The sequence below is a fragment of the Eptatretus burgeri genome, chromosome 18, assembly GCF_056783735.1.
Source record: "Eptatretus burgeri isolate ZD-2024b chromosome 18, Ebu_testis_v1, whole genome shotgun sequence".
NCBI lineage: Eukaryota > Metazoa > Chordata > Myxini > Myxiniformes > Myxinidae > Eptatretus > Eptatretus burgeri.
Window position 1 is genome coordinate 1203600 of NC_140978.1, and position 21179 is coordinate 1224778.

The 21179-nt window shown below is 43.4% G+C and overlaps 1 protein-coding gene across 4 annotated transcripts in view; it reads right to left on the reverse strand.

Moving 5' to 3' along the window:
- Positions 1-21179, reverse strand: part of HELLS (helicase, lymphoid specific) — a 150422-nt gene that overhangs the window by 17752 nt on the left and 111491 nt on the right. For all 4 annotated transcript variants that reach the window (XM_085863913.1, XM_085863915.1, XM_085863917.1 and 1 more), the window contains exons 19-20: positions 12378-12494; positions 11145-11304 (exon numbers count right to left, since the gene is read on the reverse strand). In XM_085863913.1, coding sequence (XP_085720039.1) covers positions 11145-11304; positions 12378-12494 — 277 coding nt within the window. The remainder of the gene's footprint in view (positions 1-11144; positions 11305-12377; positions 12495-21179) is intronic.

Sequence of the window (21179 nt, forward strand, 5' to 3'; positions counted from 1 at the left end):
GATATCAGCACGATCGAGAGGAGCCTGCGAATTATCCCTGCTGATGCACTGAATTGATGCAATCGTTCGGCCAGAATATTCGTTGTCAAGATGTTGCGTAGTTAAATCACCAATACAGTCACTCAAATTTATACCGCAGACATACTTCTTAACAATCACCTTCGCCCCAGAAACCACAGTCAATCTGAACCACGCTGGCCACTGCTCAGACGCCATGACCGGACTACTGCGCAGTTCTACAACGCAGTTTGGTTAAAGATGACTTGGCATTTTGGCACACGCGCACAAAATTATATTTTGAAAATAAATGCCGACGTTTACATTTCGAGTTTTGAAACTTTTGCAACTTTGGCGGAAAATGTAAAAATATAAAAGGCTAAAAATGTTTTATATTTTATATTTCATTTCTCCTTCCTTCCTTCTTTGCGAATCGCATCGGCGTTTTTGGCCATCTTCCAGATCACGTGACGATCAAACAGGAAGGAAATTCAAAAATCTGTCCGGTTAGATACAAGATAATATTTTTTACTATCATAATCAATAAACAGTTGCCGGATATATTGCAGAATGGCAGACTAGATAGGTTTTGAAAATGGCGATTTTTATAACTTACGTGACCTCGTCCCTGACCTTGAACCCAGACAAAAGTTATATCGTTGTGCAACACTCATCAACCTCTACCCACATACGAAGTTTCATCAAGATCGGAAAGAAAAATTGTTGACGGACGTACGGACGGACATTTGGTCCGGCTTTATTAGGTCATCTCGGTGGAGATGACCCAACAAGAACGGCACTCGGTAGAGCGCATACCTCCACCAGGCTGAACAGTTTACATTTTGTATCCCACTGATGGGCCAGATCTGGATTCGGACCTGAACCAAAATCAAATCGGCTCGTTCTTGTCACCGAACCAACTCGTCCACAACTTTTTGAAATATCATGCTATATGTATATAATTTTTGGCTCCATCTCTCAATGGTGAAAAATCACTTAAACAACAAATATTACTGTATCCAGACCTTAACAATAAATAAATAAATAAAATTACTTGGTTCTCGTCACACACCCAACCTGTCCACCAAGTTTTGTCCGAATCCGTCCATAAGTCTGAGATATATTACACATTGTTTGAACCCTTTCACTCAATGGTGAAAAATCACTTTAAAAATTGGAGTATCCGGATCCAAAACCTTCACCAAAACCGAATTAATTCTTCAGAGTCACAAACCCAACCTGTCCACCAAATTTTGTCTGTTTGTTCATCCCAATACTCTAAACAAGTTACAAATCCTGTGCCCCCAATTCCTGAATAGGAAAATACAATCTGTTGGGTGCTGCCTTTATCCTAGTATTTTAAACATTGTTCACAAAAGCACACATCACCTCCTTCACATTTCCCTCAATATTCAATTTTGAATAATGTACTTTCATTCCAGATGTGTTTAAAAGGTTCTCCTTAGTCTCAATATTTAGAAGGCTGCTGCCCCAGATGGTATAAAATCGTGAATTTGCAAAAACTTTCAGCATTGTTACCTTCAAGAAATGTCTTCCCTTATTACGAAAGAAAAGTCTGCTTCAGGACTAGCCCCTCAATTGTGCAAACCTTTGACATATTATTCTTTTAGACATTCAGTTTAATGCTTTGTCCTGCAAAATGGGAGTGGACGAGAGGTTGGAGGGAAATTTAAACACTAAAACCAGCATTAATTGTTTGGAGGCAGCTGCTCAAGCATTGAGACGAAGGAAAATAATCTGCAGGCCATTAAGGCAACACAGGTGATGCGTGTGTCCTAACCTGTCGCGTATGAACCTTGGCCTCCAAAGCCAGCTGCGGACTTGGCATTCTTCATTGTACAAAGTCTTTCCTTGACAAATCCAAACTTCTTACAATTCAACAAGGCCTTTCTCCACAGCTAAATTAAATGGAGTATTGCTCTTCCTCACGGGGCTGCCAGTAAAATTCCCAAAAACCAGGCTCACTGTTCACCTCCACTCATTTGATCTTCATTTGTGTCACCTGTGGAACCAACTCCTTGTATGTTCAATGCCATTCTTCTCTGCAGAGCTTCAAAATTCACCTCATTCAGTTATTACCCATCAATACTCTTGATCTTTTCTACTCTCATCCCCCCTCCTTCTCCCTCCCCAAGAGTCCATCCCTTACATTCCAGGTTACTGAGTTTCATCCCTTCTGCCGAGGTCCCCCCCGTCCCTCAATTGCTGTTTTATCCCGATTTCCCCTCCTGTTGCAGTGGTTGAGCTCGTTTCCAGTAGGAGAGAGAGGACATGGAGACCACACTCTTTGCAGAGCATTGGTGCTGCTTCAACAGTCTCCTTGGCTATTGGGCACAATTCTGGATGGGTCACCACTCTGTGACAGTATACCAGCATGCTGGCACTCATTTTGCCAACCTCAGAAGGATGACAGGTCGAGTTAACCCCACCTGGTATTAATTCAACAGCTGAGCGAGATTTGAACTCAGGACCCCAGGATCCAAAGCCCGCCACTCGAACCATTAAGCCAACACCAGGCATCCAGTAGGCTCCACCGATATCTATTTTTTTTCCAATATCGATATATCAGTGGGGTCTTACTGGTATATCGATATTGTTATATTTGTGGGGTAGATCGAGTTATTTCATCAGAAAGATAGGATCGTATAGAGTTGCTTGGCCCGTGGACGCGCAGGAGACATCTCGATGTAAACCAAGTAGCGAAACTGTGAGCTTAAGTGTTACTCGTCACCAAGCAGGGGGTGGTGCTGTGTTAACTAGATACGGATTAAGGATAATTTTCCCCAATATGTAATTTCCCCGTGACTTTTCCCTCTTTTTTTGTATTACAAACGAGCAATGGAAAAATTGCGTTTTTACAACATGACCAAGTAGGCAAGAAGCCCTGCCTCCAAGGGTGACGGTGGGCGAAGTCACGCCCCCGAGGCTAATGATTGATGAGCGTGACGTGAGGATGAAAAAGAAGAGCGCTGGAGAGGCCATGTTAGTCAGAGGATGGGGAAACAGCTCATAGCGAGGAGAAAATGCACGATTGGAGTTCGGTGTGAGGGATGCGATAAGAAAAGCAGAGCGAATCTCAACAAGACAACGGGGATGCAGGTCGTTGCAGGAGGAGACAGACACGGTCGGAAACGAAGGCTCGAAGTGGGACAGAGGTGAGAGAGGCAGGATCGGTGGTCGAAAAAGCAGGGCATTATGGCTGGCTTTCCTTTGACGCATGAAGAGTGAGGTTGCAGTTGTAGTCGTGAAAGGAACGGGACTGGGACGGAGGATCTCGCTTTGCTCTTCTCTCGGCATGACGAAATAGCTGTGTGATTCTCATATTCGTACTGAGGTAAATTGGCCGTGCGCCGAGCCATTGACTCTTGGTTGGTCATGAGATGGACCTCGAAGCCTCGTGTATAACACCGAAGGGAGCGCCGTCATTTTGCAGGCTAGATCAGCAAGTGCAGTCGGCAAAGAAGCAACACCATGGTTCGGGAGCCCCAACGTCGAATATTGCCTCACAAATTTCCCGGCGCCATTTTTGGGGTGCGGTTACCCACGCAGCAATGACATGGTCCGAGCACACTGCCTCAGCAAAAAGATCGCCTGGACTCAGATAAGTGAAGGAATGAAAAGAGATTTGTTATTTTCTTTATTTTATGTGACTCCCTTGTCTGTGCGCGTGAGTGTGGAGGAACCTCAAATTAGATTTAGATTACCTCATGTTTGTCTTTCATTATTACAATTTGAATTATTGTCATTGTACATATTTGATTACTGTCATTAAATTATCCATTTAATTTGCTTGTGTCCATGTATCTGTTGTGGCTTCGAGAAAAAACCCCGTGTGCTGTGCTATCACCCTGGTGAAGTGTCTAGCATTTCTTGCCGCACGTGCCATTAATCTCCAAGAATCGCACAACAGCCTCCATGGGAGAACAGTTTGGCCATCCGTCAACGTAGGGGCTAAACCCCTGGACATGACATTATTATTTTTTTTACCTTCGCAAACTTTGTTGCGAAGGTTATGTTTTGATCGCTCTATATTTATTTACTTATTTGTGAATATGTGTTTGTTTGTTTGTTGGTTTGTTTGTTTGTTATTCGCATAACTCCAAAAGTATTGAACTGAATTGCAGCAAATTTGGTGGGATGATTGGTTATTATCCGAGGACTATTTGATTAGATTTTTGGGAGCGATCGGGTCAAAGGTCAAGGTCATAAAAAGGTCAAAATCGTCTTTTTACCATAGCGCGGTCAATTTGTATCCAATTTGCATGCAACTAATGCCAAAATGTTCAGAATTCAATGCCCCATCTTGTGATATGTGACATGACACAATGACATAATAACCCTTACTAGCGGTTGGGAGTCAAAAGTCAGGGGGGGGTCACGACATTGCAAAATGTGCGGTTTTAGTCATAACACGGTCAATTCTTATCTGATTTGCATGAAACAAACACCAAAATGTTGACCGTTCTGTTCCCCACACTCTAAAAGCAATTACAAAATTAAGAGTACAAAGGTCAAGGTCGAGGTCATGAAAAGGTCAAAATCATCATTTTGCCATAGTGCAGTCGATTTTTATCCAATTTGCATGCAACCAATGCCAAAATGTGGTGAATTCAATGCCCAATCTTGTGATATACGATATGACACAATGACGTCATTACCTTTGTTAGCGGTTTGGGTCAAAGGTCGGGGGGGTCAACAACATTTATCACAACGCGGTCAATTCTTATACAATTTGCATGTAAGTACATTCAAAATGTTTAGAATTCAATTCCCTATCCTGTGATGTGTAATATTTGATTTCTTATCATGTGACCAGTTGTCATCAGATTGACTTGACACCGACATCCAAAAAGGTCAGGGAGTTCATACAGAAATTGTACAATGTACGTGAATCAGTGTCAAACAGCAGGAAATTTAATGTTTTTAAGCCATCATAATACATATGAGATGGCAGGTGTGGTATGGGATTAAATACCCTCACAATCAATGGTTTCTGGGGGGGGGCAAATTGTAGCGTTGGCGAAGGTATGCGCTCTACTGAGTGCCCATTCTAGTTTTAAATTGTTTTTAACCTCTGCCATCGAAGATCGGAGGTTACTGTTTTCACCCCTTTCTGTTTGTTTGTTTGTGAACAGTATTACGGAAAAACTCCTGGACGGATTTCGACGAAACTTGGTGGGGGGGTTCGGTATGGTCTAAGGATCATGCCATTCGATTTTGGACTTGGTCCGCCCCCCCCCCCAAATTTTTTTTTTGCATTTCTACGTTTTAAGTGATTTCCACCCCCCCCCAAAAAAAAAATTTAGAGAAAACGTTTTGATTTTTTTTTGCATTTCTACATGTTTTAAGTGATTTCCAAGCCCCCCCACCCCCCCAAAAAAAGTTGGAGAAAAGAACTATAACTCTGTCAGCACTGTTGACATCAAATTTAATGAATAAGATATAAGGTTCACTTGAGTGACCCAGCAGTATTGGCGGCGGAGGTTTTGCACTCTCTCGAGTGCTCCCCCTCTAGTTTTATTATATTTCAATGCAGGTTCCAAAAATTCGCAATGGTCCAATGGTCCATTACAAATTCATATATGACGTACACATCAATGACATGGTAATTTTTCAAAGTATTCCCACATGGGGCTCTCCCCCACCCACCATGATGAGAACGGATATTTTGCTTCCAACTTCAACTTGTATTAAAAATGATTTTGTTTTAAACTGAGATCCGTATTGGTAATTGGCACAGGTTTGAATCCATCGCCATCGCAGACCGCTGTACCGGTATCGCCTTCATTCCGGTATCACAGATCACTGACTGCACAGGCTTTTTAAAGTACACCCGATTCATATAAAATAATAACCAACAAGCCAAACCCACGCTCCGCGCGAAGTTTTGAAAGTGAGGGTTCGTTAGGACGTCAATAATATCCAGTGTTCACAATGTGATTTATCGAATTTCTTTATATACAATGTTTATTGTTACATTTTTTGTGTCAAATGCACCTTGCGAAGTAGTCAGCATGTGCAGAAGAGGGTTTTACATTGCAGACGCTGTTTTCTCGGAGTGGCATTATGCCTCTCAGCGGTGACGGTCTGTCGAAGACAGACGTAATGACGTCAGCGAATGACCGATGTCATTATGCCTCTCAGCAGTGACGTCACATGTCACCATGCAAACGAATGTAAAAATTAGAAAAATCGCCAAAAAAATTCCAAACCTGTCCGTCTGGCATGATCTCACATAGCCGATGCTGTTCATTTGACCACAGACCACCCGCATGCCAAAAGTGACGACAATCCATCCGGCAGTTTCAGAGGAGATACGTCAAATTACGCGCAGACGTTAACAGAAATAATATTGTTACGTTTGAGGGGGGGTATGCATTCAAAGGGTAATTAGGATGTTTAATTAGGTGTGCCATGCTGTTCGAGTGTACCAGGATCTCGATGTAATAAGTAGCAATTCAGTGGTGATAAGTTGTCTAGTAAATGCCCATTTCTTCAAGGGGGAAATGATAATTGTCACGTAATTAGATAGGGATACGGGATAGGGTAAGTGTGTCTGCATAAACCCCTTTTAGTATTCTCTGGAGGCTTGCCGTGACGTCACAGGACAGTGCTGCGGATGGCTCCGCCCCGTGATCACGATTGGCGGAAGGCGACGGCGGAGGGCCAATAAACGGCTCGATTGGAAGTGACGAGGACGGGAGCATAAAAAGGTTCTGTTCGGGGTCGAAAAGGAAGAAGAAGAAGATCGGGACAGAAAGACCGTTTTTTGGGGTGGAGGTTGTTGTGCTGGGAGCGTGCTTGTTGTTGCGCTGATTTGATCCTGTTTTTCATCGTGTCTTGGAGCCTTGCTGAGCCTCGTCCCTCACCTTGGTTGGCTCTGGGGTTCTGCTGGCTCGGAGTACGGGGTCGAACGGCGGGCGGACCTGCCTCCCTCTCCTGCTCGCGGTTTGGCGCCAGAACTGGTTCCCTGGCGGCTGCGAGCGGACTTGGGCCAAGACCAGGAGGTCGACAGCACCACGGTTTCTCTTGCCCCCCCCCGACGAGAGCAAGGCCAGCTCGTCCGACGCCAATCCAGGGACTGTTGCGTCCACACCACAGTCCAGCCTGACCACCAGGAATAGCTACTTTTGTGTGTGTGTGTGTGTGTGTGTGTGTGTGTGTGTGTGTGTGTGTGTGTGTGTGTGTGTGTGTGTGTGTGTGTGTACCTGGCGCCTTAGAGGGTTTGAGATTTGTATATTCATTGGAATTGTCTGTTTTCCCCACGACCGATCCCACACCATCCCGTCGAATCGCCCCGGATCCCTCTTCTTGCCGAGTCTTGTTATTTCTGGTTAGAGGAATAAACGTTATCAACTCAGTGAAAAGCGACTCGTGCCACCTTCCTCGTCCCGTTTGCGGTGGAGCGATTAGAACCGCCACCTTTGGGTTATAAATAAATAAACCGCCTCCATCGTTTCGGCTCATTCTACATTGGCGGGACTGTTCAAGTCCCGTGCACGTCACAATATATAGGATTGGCAATTGTTTTAAAACTAGCCACGAGGACAAAGAAAAATGTGATTGCTTGTACGGGTGCTTGGATGCTGAGGGTTAAAAGTTATATAATACTGTACATATTTTCTGGTACGTCTTGACGTCATATGTTCCACTGTTCCTGTTCCACATTTAGCCGAGATGCCGAGTGCATCAAAGCTTTTAAAATCATGGACGGTATTTAAACATTCCAAAGACCTTTCTTCGATTTGTTGGTGATATGCCGGTATTTTTTTTTCATATCGATTTTTTTTTTTTCGGTATCCCGGTTTATTCAGAATTCCAAAAACGGTATATCGATATGAAAAATTATATCGATATATCGCCGGACCCTTGATTCCAGATTATTCACCCTCTTGCACCCATTCTTCTTCGAAATGTGCCTCTACCCTGTTGTCAGTGCGTTTCTCCGCTTTTCACTGTGTTTTGTTCCAGTTTGTTATTCTGTGGAAAGTGAGGAAACACAAGACCAGTATAATCTAAAACCTACCTGTTCCGTGGACAGGCTAAAGGAAACGTTGAGCTCTGAAAAGGTCAAAGCATTGCTTGTTTGGAAATATTGTTCCATGATAAAAGTCTTGCTTTACTTATAACAGCAAATTCTGCCTGATAAAGATAGGATCATTCATAGGTGCATAGGCTAGCCTGTAAAAAGTACAAACTAGTTTGAATGACTTCAATAAATGCTTTACACTCGTATTGATATAAATAATTAAAGAATGAAAAAAACACACACACACACACACACGACAAAAGGCTTGCTCTGAAATAATGTTATATTTTGTGGAACTATGTTAATTGAATAAGCAATCATGAAGCACAATTACAGATGGACGACAAGAAGGGTACTCGGTAGAGCACATTCCTGCGCCACGTAATGCCTAATCCATGAGAACATATCAGGCCCAATACATTTTTGAACTAGAACGGGCACTCGTAGAGCGCATACCTTCGCCACAGCCACTAGTTACCTTTGTATTAAGTTGTCCACAACGCATCGCAATACAAATATGCATTTTGTGACCCCCATGACCTTTGACCCACATCTGCTACCTAGGGTGACAATAGTACTATACCTTGTGTCATTTCCGAAGATGGGGAATTGAACACTGAACAATTTGGAGTTAATTTGATGTAAATCGGAAACATATTAACCGTTTTCATCATGAAAAAACGATTTTGACCTTTTTGTGACCTTGACCTAAACCTTTGATCCGATCGCTCCCAAAATCTAATCGATTTGTCCTCTCGTGATGCCAAATACATCCACAAAATTTCATGACAATCTGTGAAGTGGTTTTTGTGTAATGTTGTCCACAACGCTTCCCAATCAAAAACTCCATTTTGGTGACCCCCTTGACCTTTGACTTTCACAGACTAACTAGGGTTGCAAACACGATACCATATGCTATATCAGTGGATCGGGATTTGAATACTGAACATTTTGGACTTAATTTGATGTAAATCGGAACAAAATTGACACTTTAATTGCAAAAAAACGATTTTGACCTTTTTGTGACCTTGACCTTGACCTTTGATCCGATCGCTCCCAAAAGCTTTGCCTGGCGTCCTTGAGTAACTGCACATCATCTCTGAAAATTTCATGCAAATCGGTCCAGCAGTTTTTGCGCAATGTTGTCCGCACACATATTTACCAATAAATAAATACACAGGGGTCAATACAATACCTTCGTCAAACGAAGTTTGCGAAGGTAAATATCATGCTGTACAGTACTATATCGATTTTGGACCTATCTTTAAATGGTGAAGAATCACTTGAAAAATCAAATAATTCCCATATCCAGATCTTCACTAAAATTGAATCAATTCATCCTTGCCACATACCTAAGCTGTCCACCAAATTTCGTCCGAATCCATCCAAAACTTTTCAGATATCGTACTACATATCATTTTTGGCCCTATCTCTCAATGGTGAAGAATCACTTTAAAAATTCAAGTAGTCGGATCCGGATCTTCACCAAAATCTAATCAGTTCGTCTTTGTCACACACCGAACCTGTCCACAAAATTTCATCTGGATCCGTCAATAACTTTTTGAGATATCCTGCACACAAACAGACAGACAGAGACAGACAGACAAAATGACGGGTGAAAACGTAACCTCCTTCCCCTTTGGTGGCGGAGGAAACAATGAGAAATGACATTATAAAAAGCTAAAGTTGAGCCAATCAATTGGCAGTTTCCTCTGAGAATATGGCTCCTGATGTTGCGATCCCATGTTCATATTGGTTTATGAGTCAGTAAGTCACCACTATATTCGTTATGGGTGTCTGTCTGTCTGTCCCGAGCATAGCTCCGTGGGTTTTGATCCGATCCTGATAAAATTTGGGTGGGAGGTTTATATCATGATCTAGTTGTGTTTTCCTGAGAATGGGCGTGCTGCGCCCATTATCGGCGGAGCCATGCCCAAAAAACATGTGTTTTTAGGGGGTAGCCGATTTCAAGTTACATCTTCTCTGAGGGGGTTTGTCGAATCTGGCAGGGGGTTCGGTATTTGGTTAGCCCAATGGCACCTGCATAGCCGCACGGAGCTCGATTTTTCATTTTCGTCCCAAGGTCACAAGGTCACGAACTTAGCAAATGTCAAAAATATCAATAAATTGGGCATCGAGCTCCTAGGGTTTTCAGCTGTTTTGAATGAAAGTTGGTGTGCAAGTTGTGCTCTTGGAGTACGACAACTTTCATCATTTAAGTTTTTCCTGATTCCCACCAGTTTGCCCGTGGCGTCCCCTCGAAGGTCAAAAAATAAAAAAAAGGCGAACCGTGTACATTGCTCGTGAACCATCGCCATCTCCAGACTTGTACAATATACTGCAATTATTTATCCAATGATTTTATCTCATGTGTCCTTCCCTACCCCCCCCCCATTTCTCCCCAAACCCTTTGTTTGTCCAAGTCTCCCTATATTCTATCCTTCAACTCCATTATTGGGGTCCCCTCCCCTGTTCCATTTGTTATTTTGCCTCCTGATCTGTTCAGTGTTCTACCTCTTCCACAAGCCTTGACCCTGTTAAAAAAAAGTCATTGCAATTAATGTAAAAGTAGTGACGGCTCCTAATGTCCTTGTCTTATAATTGAAGGACTCCCCCAACCTATTATAGCATAATGTCAGGATACACTATCATTCTAGGCCTCTGCTTCATTGACAACCAATACACTTTTATACTCATTCAAAAATGGGAATTGTTATTAATTTATTTGTGAAAGTGTCGTATTGGAACATTGTGTAGATTATTTGTTCAGGGAGATTCTACATGAGTTCTAAATACACCAAATACGTGAGGAGATGTAACCTGCATTTCATACAAAATATGAGTGTATTGTCCATCGCCTTTATTTTACATATTCTGTATCACCAATAAATTATCAAAATAAAAAACAATTTATGGGTACTTTAATCTGTATTTCCAGTCATTATATAACTATTTTAATACCAAATATAGGTTTCTTTTAGTTTCGTATGTACATTGCCCAAACTCAAAATATAACATTTCAGTTACTTTTCATATATTTTTAAAAAACGAAATGACCGATTGTGTTCAGATAGCCATTCCAACCATCCCCACTCACTTTTGTGGATGATAAGCTTCTCAAGACGTCTCTTTGTAATGGCAAGCTCAACAAGTCGCTGATCAACTGTGCCTGCGGTCACCAAGCGGTACACCATGACTGGACGTGTCTGCCCAATGCGATGACACCGATCCTGAGCCTGCAAGTCGACTTGGGGATTCTGTAACAACAAAAGTACCGTTCAATTTGTTTGGCTAAACAGCCCGCTGGCAAACAAAGCAGTGAGAATGCTGAAAAAGCCAAGATCGTGCATGCCAACAAGAAACACAATTGATATCAAGTGGAGGTACTGTACACCTCCGCCACTGAAAGTGGACGGAGGTTGTGTTTTTCACTCTGGTTTGTGAGCAGGATATCTCAAAAGGTTATGGATGGATTCAGACAAAGTTTGGTAGAGAGGTTAGGTATGTGACAAGGACAAATTGATTATATTTTAGTCAAGATCTGGATCCAGATACTCGAATTTTTTAAGTGATTCTTCACAATTCAGAGATGGGGCCAAAAACAAAATATAGCATTACATTTCAAAACATAGGGGCAACACCCCTGGGCGCCCACCTGGTATCGGCTGGATAAGATAACCAGGGAACAATTGGTAGGTATGGATGACCAACAAAATATGTAACAAAAAAGAAAGTAAATACCTATGGATTTTTTTTTCTTTTACTGCCGTGAACAAACTTTGGTACATCACAGGTGATGAAGGTTGTGGTCAAGTTTCATCTAAATTGTGTGTGTGGTTTCGAAGAAGGCGGCAAATTTATATTTTGGGGGACAACCCCCTCTTACACCTTCTTATACCCCATTTTTTCGAATATCAACAAACTTTGGTGCATAGACAGTGATGAACATTGTGGTAAAGTTTCATCTAAATCTTGTGTAGTTTCAGAGAAGTTGCAAGTATTTGTGGACGGACTGACGCGCCATCCCATAAGCTCCCCTGAACAACGTTCTGGGCATGATAAAAAATTATGAACGGGCTATGACAAAAATGGGTGGGAGAGTTGGTTAGTTGACAATAACATGCTGATTAGATTTTGGTTCAGGTCCAGATGCCGATCTGGCCCATCAGTGGGATACAAAACGTAAACTATTCAGCCTGGTGGAGGTATGCACTCCACCAAGTTATGCTCTAGTTCTGAGCTGTTAACACAAAGAATGGACCAACCTAGTTGAGTTAGGACGATAATTTTGCATGATGCGAGACTGTGCCGAGATCAGTGGAAAACTTACACTGTCACTATCATAGATGATGACAGTGTCGGCAGCCGTGAGGTTGATCCCCAACCCTCCAGCCCGTGTGCTCAGCATAAAGATGAATACCTCTGGGTCCAAGTTAAACTTCGCCATCTGTCATACACACCAGGCAAAGGCTATGCAATTATAATCATCACATCAACCAAGTGATAATCATCACATCAACCAAGTGAGGCTGCAGCCTTTTCCAACATCACATTTAAATGCAGTTTGTTGTTTTTATGAGGACCTGCAAACACTTAAGGACCACAAAGGGCACGTTTCAATCTTTTAAAGAGCAATAACACAACACCAGGCTCACCTGAAATCAGATCTTTCAGTTTATTAATCTTTCAAATCTATGTAGTAACTGCTTAAAACTGTCTTGAAAACATGTTCTATTGCAGTCCCTTTGCTCGGCAAGGAAAGAGTCACAATTAACAAGGATCCCCATAAGGTGGAATGCTCCAATTGATTCTTTACTGTAAAGACTCAAGTTCCAAATCTCTCCCCTTCTTGTTCCAAATCTCCTTTCCAGGCAAATCCATGGAGTAAGTGAGTTTCTCACCAACAAAGGGTGGAGAAGCATCATCCTCAGCAACTGGTCCCATTAGCATCAGTGTGCTCTTCAAAACCTGTGAATCTGAACAGGCTATTGCTCTTAAACTGAATCTGGAAAGTGGCTTATGTCATTCCTTTCAATAATGAGGGTGCAAAGACATTCTCTGAACTACAGCAAGTTGATGAAATCAATAATGTCAGCACACCTCTGCAATGGATGAACATTCTGAACTTTAAGCAAAATGTCAAAGCAATCCCACTGAATATGTCCTGAGCACTTGACACCATTTGCCACCCAGCCCCAATCACTGAACTTTCTCTGCCAGGAGCATCAGGGGTCCTTTCCTTCACTACCTGTTGGATTACATTCATGATGCATACATTTTGATGGTGTTCTATACTCTGCCCTTTACTAAATAAAGAGCATGGTGTCCCTCAAGGCAATGTCTTCAGATCCTGTTCCTGATTTGCGTTAAGTATGGAATTTGAAAAATACTACACACCCTTTGCAGATGACTGCACTGTTTCCCAGAAGGTCTCTCAGGCTTTAGTGGTATATTCTCTGCTGATTTTGAGAAAATAAAAAACTGGTCAATCACCTGGAATATGTCATTCAATGCTTCCAAGTCACACACAAACACAAAAACACACAAACTCTCTCTGTCTCTCTCTCCAGACCACATGGCAAACCCTCCACTCCTCCACTTTACTTATGCAATCAATCCCTGGCAAAGGTAGAGTCTATCGGGCTCCTCAAACCACCAATCTGCCTTGATTTCTCCTGGGCTGATCACGTATCCAAGCAGGCCAAAATGGCAGGGAGCCTCCTTGGAATCATTTAAAGAGCCAAGTCATTCATCAGCCGTTTTCAGCTTCAAACAGTGTATAAAACCTTCATCCACAGTGCGATATTATATGTAGATGCTCTCTGTGGACTGGTGCCACCAAATCTCATCTTGTGCCCCTGGAAATGGTGGTATCCAAAGCCTGAAGGAAAATTGGTGTTATGCAACAGGAGGCTGAGGTGCAAGGCTGACTATTTCCCCATTGCAGACAGGTTGTTGGTCTTGCAGTTCACTCACCTCCTTTCTTGTCTTGCCCCAGCTGGCCTGACAGCTATAACACAATGAAAAATACCCAGATAGTGACCATCTTTTAATGCTGGCTTGCTGATATGATTTTCCCATTAAATTTTATGGCAGATCGTGAGGCCAAGTAGTTCCAGGGACTGTACCTCTTCCAATGGCTTTCCAGAAGTGGAATGGATAGTTTGATTGTCGATCCTTGGGGAAATACAGTGTGAGAGCGTGAGACTTGCCGGTGTGGAATGTCAAGTTCCAAGTATCTGCCCAACAGTTTATCTCATCCAGGTCTGATGAAAGGGATTTGACAGTGGTCAGCCTCTCACAAGTAAGAGGTATCATTGTGCACAGGGTAAAGCCAGTGTCCCACATCAGGCACAACTGAGATCAAAATTACACAGCCTCTCACCATCCTCCAAAGACTCGTCGGAGCTGGTCAGGCCTGTGCCTACCATTCTTTCCCTCCTAAAGGATGTTGTTGAAGTCAGGTTGACCACTATTTGAGAATAAGCAGAGATCTTCAACACTGTCTTCACTCAAAAGGCCAAGATCCAAAATCCATCGCTTCATGTACCTACCCTTTCAACCATTAAATACAGCATATTGACCTCACCTCTGTCATCGTGGAAAAGTTTCTTACCCAGCTGGACACCTTCTTCAACTGATCTTGATGGGATAAGTGTTTTAATCCTCAGTAACTGCATTTCAGTCATATTAAACCCTCTCAACTCCACAGGTCCTTCATGTATGATCACACTTCCTCCTCCTTGGAAGTTGCAAACATCACTCCCATCTATAAATATCCCCCTTCCGCCACGTGGCGGGGGATCAAAAAAAACGGTTCAAAAACCGATCCCCTCAACTGCATACCTGCTCCACATCATCAGTGAAGCAATGGAGTCAATCATTGCAGCCCACCACAGACTATCTCTTCTCTAACTCGCTAATCTCTGGCAACCAGTTTGACTTCTGACCTGGCCATTCCACCATGGAAATGTTACTCCTTCTGATACAGGAATGGAGGGATGCCCTGAACCACAAGGAAAAAGTTTGAACCATCACTCTATCCATTGAGCCTTTGGTAGTCTGGCATCCAGCCTCGATTTCTAATTTATCTTCATTTGGTATTATGGCCCTCCTAGAGTGGTTGTCCGATTTCCTCCATGAGCAGAAACAGTTGGCGGCCCTTGATGGTATTATTTCTCACGATTCAGGGGCCTAAAACACTTCCCTACACCCAGGAAGGAATGAGGTCGGGATCATTTATTACCTTTCACCATTTCACATAGCAAAAAAGGCTGAGGCACCATAGAACGATATAAAAATGGCACATCATGGTCACCTGTCCAACTCACGATCCCATTAGATTTGCGGAAACCCTGTGGCATTGCAACTATCAAGTGACGATGAGACCCAAAACCAGAATATTGCAAAATCAACTTCACACATACAGAAATGTACTGTACACTGTCCAGAGTGTTTACAGAGTCCCATTAACTCCACCGAGTGAGTGATCGAGTAATAAGTTTTCTGCAGATCATATGTTGAGGTTGTATACCTCAACATATGATGTAGTTCTGAGCTGTTATACAATGATTTGTTGTGAACAACACAAATTTAACAATAGTGTTTACATGTGCACCAGTTATTAAAGAGAATGTTTTACACAAGTTTATTACAACATCTCTGTGTTCAGGCTTGAGTGGGTACGTGTTGAATTTTCCCAAGCAAAGCCAGGTATTTTTGCTAGTTGTGTATAGGGTACAGGGCTACATGATGCACAATAAACACTGAATGATGATGCCATGATGGGAGGATCATGTGTCCCGACCGATCGGCTTTCTCATATTGTCATTGTTCCTGTTTCATTCATAGGACATGGTGCATGTCAACCTGCATTACATAATTTGTAAAAAGAAAGAAGGGAGCTCAAGTCTTTCAAATATACCATCAGAGATGGGGAATCCCCCACCATTGAAAAATAATTGAAATCAGATAAGCGTTTTTCCATTTATTACAAAAAACATTTTTTTCAAGATGGCCGTCCCAGTCGGCCATCTTGGATTCGGCCACGCCCAAAATCAATAGGGTTCTTCCTTTTCAGGTGGTACATGTGTGACCCAAATTTCAAATCAATACGGCGAACAGTTTATGAGTTATCGCACTCACAGCTATAAATGTTGACGCCCAGCCAGCCGGACGGACAGACGAACCACCCCAGTCGGCCATCTTGGATCTGGCCACACCCAAAATCAATAGGGTTCTTCCTTTTCAGGTGGTACATGATTGTGTGACCCATATTTCAAATCGATATGGCGAACAGTTTATGAGTTATCGCACTCACAGCTATAAATGTTGACGCCCAGCCAGCCGGACGGACAGACGAACCACCCCAGTCGGCCATCTTGGATCTGGCCACACCCAAAATCAATAGGGTTCTTCCTTTTCAGGTGGTACATGATTGTGTGACCCATATTTCAAATCAATATGGCGAACAGTTTATGAGTTATCGCACTCACAGCTATAAATGTTGACGCCCAGCCAGCCGGACGGACGGATGGACAACCCGGGTGACAACAATATCCCCCTTCCGCCACGCGGCGGGGGATAAAAATGGAACCTTGGAAACAGCCAAGAATGCAGGTGGGCATCGAAAGGCTCTTAAAAACGGGATGCATTTGCCTGCACATAAAGATATGAGCAAAACAATGCGACCGGAATCCCACTTCTATTGCTCGCAATGCCTCAGCAGTTTCTGTGCTGTCAAAAGACTGTCAACAACTGACACAGTGTAGCCTGAGACACACAGCAAGACCACCCGTTCAAGTTCTGGTCTCCCTTCCACCAATGAGAAAGGTGTTTTTGGAAATCGATGCCTTTTCTGTGGAAAAATGAGGAACAGGAAAAAGTCCAAGAATGATGAAAGCCTACATCAATGTGACGAGACAGAAGCAAGTCAATCATTATTGCAGCCAGGAACAAGAATGATTCAAGGATCCTCGCACTTGGGGCTGATTTGATTGCAAAGGAGGCCAAATATCATCACTCTTTTAGGCATGACTATTTAATGGAGAAAACAAGGGAAGAGGAACAGAAGTCCAACTGGAAGAAACATGAAGCCTTCTGAAAGTTAGAGGTTTTTTGAGAGTGAAGTCATCCAGAAGAAAACTCCGATGCTGGCATCTGCTATCTATCATCTGCACAGAGAACAGTACCTTGCTTGGGGGGGGGGGGGCAGAACAGAGGAGGATATACACCAATACAGTGTACAGAGCCTAATATTGAAGATAAAGCAAAGATTCACTGACATTCTCAATGACAAACAATGTAACAAATCTGGGATATTTGTCTTCCCCTGCTCATTGACCCCTAACGAAGCCAATGCCATGCTCAATTAGTCCAGTCACAGAGTTGATGAAATAACAGGTGCTGCAATGGCGTTGTGTGCTGAGATTCTCGTGAGGCGTCAGTCGAAAACCCCTTCACCTACCTCAGCTCACAGCCTGAAGGAGAATTCTCCCTAATACCTCCGATGGTTTTTCTGTTTGGCCGGACCCTCAGACAGACTGCTCAAAGAAACAGAGAATAACTAGAGGGGGAGTACTTGGTAGAGTGCAAAACCTCTGCCGCCAATACTGCTGGGTCACTTAAGTGAACTTGATATCCTATTCATTGTAGGTCAAAACGGATCAGACTCTACTGAACCACGATTGAATAAACAACTAGATTGACGCGCATGTACAAATGCCAAAAAAATAAAAGGAATTTTTTTTGAAAAAAAAGTTGCAAAATTTCTGGGTATTTTTTCTCTAACAAATTTTTTTTGGGGGGGGGGGAGTGGTTGGAAATCACTTAAAACATGTAGAAATGCAAAAAAAAAAATATTAAAATATTTTTCAAATAAAACCAAAATTTTTTTGGAAAAAGTTGCAAAATTTGGTTTTTTTGGTTGGAAATCACTTTAAAACATGCAGAAATGCAAAAACAAAAATTCAAATATTTTTTCAAAATGGCCACCATAGCGGCCATATTGGACTTTGGACCAAGTCCAAAATCGAATGGCATGATCCTTGGACCATACCTAATACCCCCACCAAGTTTCGTCGAAATCCGTCCAGGAGTTTTTCCGTAATACTGTTCACAAACAAACAAACAAACAGACAGGGGTGAAAACAGTAACCTCCGATCTTCGATGGCGGAGGTTAATTAATTGAGAGATGTGACAGACAAGAGAACTGTTGCGAGTGTGTCAGATGCTGTGTTCAACTGTACCAGAGGATCGGTTGTTCCGTGGATGCACCAAGCACTTTGATTGGGTCTGGAAACCCTAACATGATCAAAATCAGTACTGACCATCCTAAATAGCTTCGGTCATTGCATTAGTTATGAAGAAGTGAAGTGGCTGGAGACAGAAATTGCCTACACATGCTCTGATGGAGTAGGGGACACCCCTAATGGCCTCAATCTGTGAGGTAACTTAGGAACAGGTGAGTACCACATACTAGTGAAGCCCCACCATTATTTCTGAGTATCCAAAATACAAATGATATCACACCAATTCTTGTTGCACCTCATATCATTTTCCATCTGAACTTTCAGCATGTGCCTGGACAACTAAGATGTCAACACCGAGACTCCTGATGGCAAAAATACTGCATTCCACCATGGGAATTTGCTACCAGAACAAACTTCAGTCTGAGACATGCCGAGAGATCCCACTTATTAACACTGCAGGGATATTCAGTGGTCGACTTTGGAGGCACTTCAATGGGGACACGAAAGTAAACGCTACAAATTATTGTATAGTCAGGTATATTACATCCTCTACATCAGCAACTACAACGACAACAGTGCACCGTCCTGCACTCGACCCGGTCGCCATTACGTACGTGTTTTTGGCTGACGACGTGGGCGGTCGAAGCTGCTCTCCGAGGAGGAACAGTGAGAGTTTCCTCCAGCCAATGAGCGGAGGGTGAGCACCACACACGTGCCCCAGCCAATCGGGAGGCCGCCACGAGTCACCTGACAACCCACCGTCCAATCAGGAGGCGAGTAGCGGGGAGAAGAGGCCTCCCTCCTCAAAAGGAAGAGTGTGGTGGCCTGGACAAGCGTTCTAGAGATGGTATGGTCGTGGCTGGAGCATTCTGCAGACGGTGTGGTCGTGGCTGGAGCGATCAGAGACAGTGGTGATTGTGGCTGAGCGGCCTCGTTCATGGGCCGTGGACTTCGGGTCCCACCGTGGTTGTTTCTGAGTCGGTGTGGCCACACGAAGCGGACAGGTACCCCGGGCCCGGCTTGACCGAGATACACACACACACTGGACCTCGTGTGTGTGTGTGTGTGTGTGTGTGTGTGTGTGTGTGTGTGTGTGTGTGTGTGTGTGTTCCTGCAAGTGGAATTGTTTAAGTGCCTTGTACATACTTGCATTCGGTTAACTCTGCCTTCTTGCGTGCTCCCCTGCCCATTATAAATAAATATCCCTTTTGTTAAATGTTACAGCTCGTTTTTGTGTTTCTTTCATTGGCTTAGCACGGTGTGTGTTGAGAAATAGCGAGGAAGTAAATTGTTCATTTGGACCGACAGGCCTCGGTAACATCCGCTCGGGTTACACACGGTTCGGGCACGGTAACGGCTCGTTCCGCTCGAGGTCTGTTGAGTGTGTGAATTCCCCGGTAGCTTTGCCACGTGGGTAATTAGGTATATTGAAGTTTGGCAATTGACCCTACCCCACGCGGTCGAATTATTGGCGATTCATGGTCCAGTAAGGGACCCGTGCCTTTCGGATTTATCCGAGAGTCACGACCTAAATTCCGGGTGTTTGGTGGGAGACGACTCCACTGCTCCACCTCGCGGTCGTGCTCGCCACTGATACCCGGTCCCGCAACAATATGTCCATAATCATGGACGATGGCTCTGGTAACAACTGAAGATACATCGATGTGTTACGTCTCGCCACCCGTCTCGAAGAGAAACAACCAAGTCTCGCTGAGGCCACGATTGGGCTCTATGCCTTGACTGGGTGTGACTTCACATTGTCATTCTGCAAAAAAGGCAAGGTGAAGCCCTTAGAGCATTTTGAGGCTGATCAGTTCATGTCATTGCAATCACTTGCATCCAGCGAGATGGACGTCTCAGCCATCAAGTCAGATGTATGTTTGTTGTATGGCTTCAAAACCTGCGACATAAGTGAGGCACGATACCAGACTTTGCCGCATGAGTAGCGGAAAGGGGAAAAAGCCATTGAACAGAATAAAAAGGATCAACTGTGCGTCCCGACCTCCCTTGTGCCGCAACGCTTGAAAATCACCTCAAATGGGCCCAGTTTGTCACGAGAATGTGGAAGAGGGCTAACCAAATCGATCCTACTGGTGGGACAAGTCCAGCAAAGTATGGCTGGAAGGAGACAGCGAATGGCCTGGGAATAGAATAGTAATCATGCAATTCAGTCCCAGAGTCCATCACAGCCCCAGTTCCGAATGAAGATGAGAACAAAGTCGAAGCGACTGCTACGGAAGATGGTGATTCAGACAACACATGGAGCGAGGATAGTGGTGACGGCGAACAACAAAGCTTTGTTTGAATCAATGAAACCCCAGTTATTAACCTTCTTTCTTCATTAGCTTTCATCTGACAACTCACTTGTTGGAGGAATATTTAAAACGACCAATTGGATGACATAATGCAATCTATTACGTCATCACATGGTCACTCGTGACTTTGAAAATAGTTTTATTAGATATTTAGGTACCATTTCATGTTAGTATGCTCTAACTGGCTTAGTTTCCATGTCAATCGACTCTAATGTCACACTTTTGTACTATCAATTTTAATAACGGGTCACTTTTGGCCATTACATCACCACATGGTCACTGACGACCTTGAAAATAGTATCTCTGGAAGCTTTTAGTACCATTTCATATTGGTTGCGAATACATTATGATGCTCTACATGGTTTCTGAATAAAACAACTGCTGAAGGTGAGACTACTGTACACCGAGGGTGGATAATGTCACCTTTGGGGGTTGCTGTTAGGGTCAAATGCCGCTCCCAAAATGTGTCATTGGTCATTTATTATTATTATTATTCGGGGGCCCCAACGGAAGAGTTGAGAGCGATTTTACTCTCACTGTCTTTCACATAAATGTCATCACAACGA